This window comes from Sinocyclocheilus rhinocerous, unplaced genomic scaffold (assembly GCF_001515625.1).
Source record: "Sinocyclocheilus rhinocerous isolate Xijiao unplaced genomic scaffold, SAMN03320098_v1.1 scaffold2770, whole genome shotgun sequence".
In the NCBI taxonomy this organism is placed as follows: Eukaryota; Metazoa; Chordata; class Actinopteri; order Cypriniformes; family Cyprinidae; genus Sinocyclocheilus; species Sinocyclocheilus rhinocerous.
The window spans coordinates 135,037-138,771 of NW_015659007.1; the positions used below are offsets into that span (position 1 = coordinate 135,037).

The window sequence follows — 3,735 nt, forward strand, 5'->3', positions numbered from 1 at the left end:
ATGTAATATACGTAATATATAAACAAAATTTTAAATCAAATTATTTTAATAAAATATAATTTATTAAAATAAAAATATTTTATTATTATTAATATATATATATATATATATATATATATATATAAATAAAAATATTTAATAATATTACATTAGGATTAAAAGTTAATATATTAATATATAAAGAGAAATACATCATATTAGATTAGATCAAATAAATTTAATGTTTATATATATATATATAAAATGTAATTTAAATGCATATAATTATTATTATTGATTGATATTTTATTTAATACAATTACATTTTAATTTATAAATAATAAATGAGCAGGTATTCGGTGTGAAAGCAGAGCGGCGGGTCTTACTTGCTGCTGAAGGCCACAGCAATTGTCTCAATGGCTTTCTCAAAGTCTTTCTTCTGAGCGTCAGTGGTGCCTTCATAACTGAACCCTGACAAACACAGAGAAGAGAACAACTTCACGGTCACAAACCCACGCTTCTGCTTTGATAACAAATAAAACTAGAAGTGACATCACATTTAGATGCAAAAGTGGAAACACCTGTATTTCAGTTGTGCATGTTTGCATATTATACATGTTTTTCCTTCATAAGATCAGATGCTGGTTGTGTGGTATCTGCTCATATCAGATGTGGCTTTGCTCATCTGATGCTTGCGCCGAGTTATTTGCTTCATGTCATTGCATACATAGGTGAGAGTGTGAGGAAGATGAACCAATGACAGGATTTGAAGAAGATGAGTTTATCATGGCAGTTGAACTGACCTTTGACCTTTGAGATAAGAGTTCCTGCTGCGGTGAGCGTTTCCACAGTGTTCAGCAGAGGGTACGTGCTGATTACCTGCCGCAAAACACGCAGAACCTCCCCTAAACACTCGTGAACGGCCTGCCTGCTGCATGGCTCCTCTTTCACTGCAGAGACATGAGAAAACGTCCTGATTCATTCATTTAGGGAGACATCTGGAAGCATTTGGACATGGGAGTTTATTTACTGTTTCAAACAAATAACTTGCTTTTTAAAATTTTTTATAAAATGCAATGCATTCACATCAGTTTAAATGTGTATTAAGTGTCCAGATACTCTGTAAATCACTCCAGAACAGCTCTAACACTGTTCGGAAGCAGTTCTGCCTCTTACTTTCACCAAAACATGTCAGTTATTTGTCCACTTCCTACCCACCCAGTCCCACAATGCACTTCATTCTGCTTATTACCACAAGAGGAAACTTACAGCCACACACATGCACTGATACTACGTGTGTGATAATACGGTCATCTAATGAGTTCATCGGGTTTATCAGATGAAAATGTTCACTGCAATTATTTATGTTTCACTTTTTGACAAACTCAAGCCATGGTCTACAAATTAAATGTTTTAATAAATGCATAAATCACAGATCTAGATGAACAACTAGTTGCCACAGTTTGTGAAGTACTGAATCTTAGAAAAATAATCATAGTGAGCAACTTCTCATTAATGAGTGAATGTGAAAAACTTTCAAAGTTTTGAAGGTAACCATGATTTTACAGCATTTACCCCTTTTTGAATAATTAAAAAATTAAGAAATCTTTTTTTTTTTACTTTTTATTCAACAAAGGATCCTGAAAAAAAAGTATCACATGTTCCAAAAAATATTAAGCACAACTGATAATAAATCAGCATATTAGAATGATTTTTGAAGGATCATGTGACACAGAAGACTGGAGTAATGATGCAGAAAATTCAGACTTGCATTACTGGAATAAATTATATTTTAAAGTATATTCAAATAGAAAACTATTATTTTAAATTGCAATAATATTTCACAATTTTACTGTTTTTTTCTGTATTTTTGATCAAATAAACACAGCAAAAGAAATCCTATATGAATGTATCATTGTATGAAATTTATCAGAATTATTCTTTGGAATGAATGGAAATTCTCGTGATTGCTCAAAAACAGTCCAAATTTATGAAACCTACATATTTATTTCTTAGAAAACTTACTCTGAATTTCACTTGCATAAAATTTAACTTTCAGATGAAAAAAGTGAGTAATTTTTCATGCTGCAGTAGTTGGTCAACAGGCGTACATTTTCATGTTTATCAACAAAATTCAGTCCCAAAAGTGTATGAGATATGGGGAAAAAGCTAAATATATTTAGCAAAAGTTTTTAACACTAATATAATGTCATAGTAGGGCTGGGCGATATGGCCCAAAAAATTATCACAATATTTTTTTCATATCAGTCGATATCGATAATTATCACGATAAATGTCAAATCTTTATTTCTTTCAAGTTTAAAGCCAGATTTTTGCTCCAAAGTGAAAGTTGTAGAAACCAGACCATTAATTTTCCTTAACAAAATAAATATCTAAATAGAAAAATGTATTTCTTAGTTTCTGCATTTTCTAATGAGTGATATTGTTTCAATTCAAATCAAGAAACAGGTTTGGGTTGCCTGATAATATTAATAAAATCTCTTTTTGTCTCTTAGAAATGCACTTTTTTTGTCTCTTAGAAATGCACATTTGATAGTAGCTTGAGGTAGGATGCAGAGGCAAATTTTTGTTCATTATCAAAATCAGTAACATCGGTAAAAATTGTAGCAACCTCAGTTTTATATGGTTAAATTTATTCTGACCAAGTTTTTTTTTTTTCAATTAAGCATTGGTCTCCTATAGTAGCATACATTTAAATCATGACAATCACAGTTAAAAACACACATATAGCACCTCAATACCATGGTAAAAATATAACTATATGGTTTTTAGGTAGCCTGTGTGAAAAACAGTAGTCTAAAATCATTCAGTATAAATGCACACATGCTATATCTTAATCACAAATACATACTATAATTATATACCATATATAAAATTATTACTCCTGTAATAAAATTCAGTGTGAATATCCCAAATTTCTGCCACAATACCATGGTGCAGTGAGTGTTACTACAGTAAATCCATGGTAAATGATGGCGATGTGTAGATTGAAAAGCCTTCTGACTGTCTCATTGCACACAGTGTTTCTCCTCTTTGGCTTTAAACTAGTTTAAATCACCGAGTCATTTGTGTTCACCGCTGAATTCAAGCGCTTCACATTGGATCTCACAGCGCTGTTTGACCGAGACTCATCAGCGAGTAACGCATCTGCTCTAGTGAACTCGCCTTGCGCCGCTGTTTGAACTTTGAGCCGAGCAGATAAACGAGTGGCCACGCTTCAAATGACTAGCGCTCTTTCATTCCGCCTTTGCCTCATAAACATTATATTGAACATTTATCAACCTCTTGTTATCGTTTTTCGAGGAAATTTATATCGCGCGATAATTATCGGTATCGATTTATCACCCAGCCCTAATTCAGGGATATCAAAAGAAAAATTTTCTCAGAAAAGAATATTACAATCCAATAAAATAGGATTAGATTTTTTGTGATTAAAATGAATAATTTGCTGGAATGTTAACTATTGGACTGGTGTGAGCTGATTTTTACCTCCTCCGTCTGGTTTGAGGCCTCCTGCAAGCATTCTGATGAACGTGGTTTTCCCAGTTCCTGAAAGAGGAAACCTCGTTTAGTGGACAATAAATGAAGTCACAATCACCACCGCTTCCTTTAACACGGAGCAGCATCTCACCGTTCTCTCCCAGCATGACCATGATCTCAGAGTCGTGAACTCTCCTTCCGTGATGCCGAGCGTGAAATCGCCCATGCTCTTCTTCATGTTGGGGTACTGATAGC

The 3,735-nt window shown here is 33.2% G+C and overlaps 1 protein-coding gene across 1 annotated transcript in view; it reads right to left on the minus strand.

The window, feature by feature from the left end:
- Nucleotides 1-3,735, minus strand: part of LOC107723208 (minor histocompatibility protein HA-1-like) — a 30,285-nt gene that overhangs the window by 15,795 nt on the left and 10,755 nt on the right. Inside the window, exons 3-4 of the mRNA XM_016531765.1 lie at nucleotides 783-929; nucleotides 366-450 (exon numbers count right to left, since the gene is read on the minus strand). Of these exons, the coding sequence (XP_016387251.1) occupies nucleotides 366-450; nucleotides 783-929 (232 nt within the window). The remainder of the gene's footprint in view (nucleotides 1-365; nucleotides 451-782; nucleotides 930-3,735) is intronic.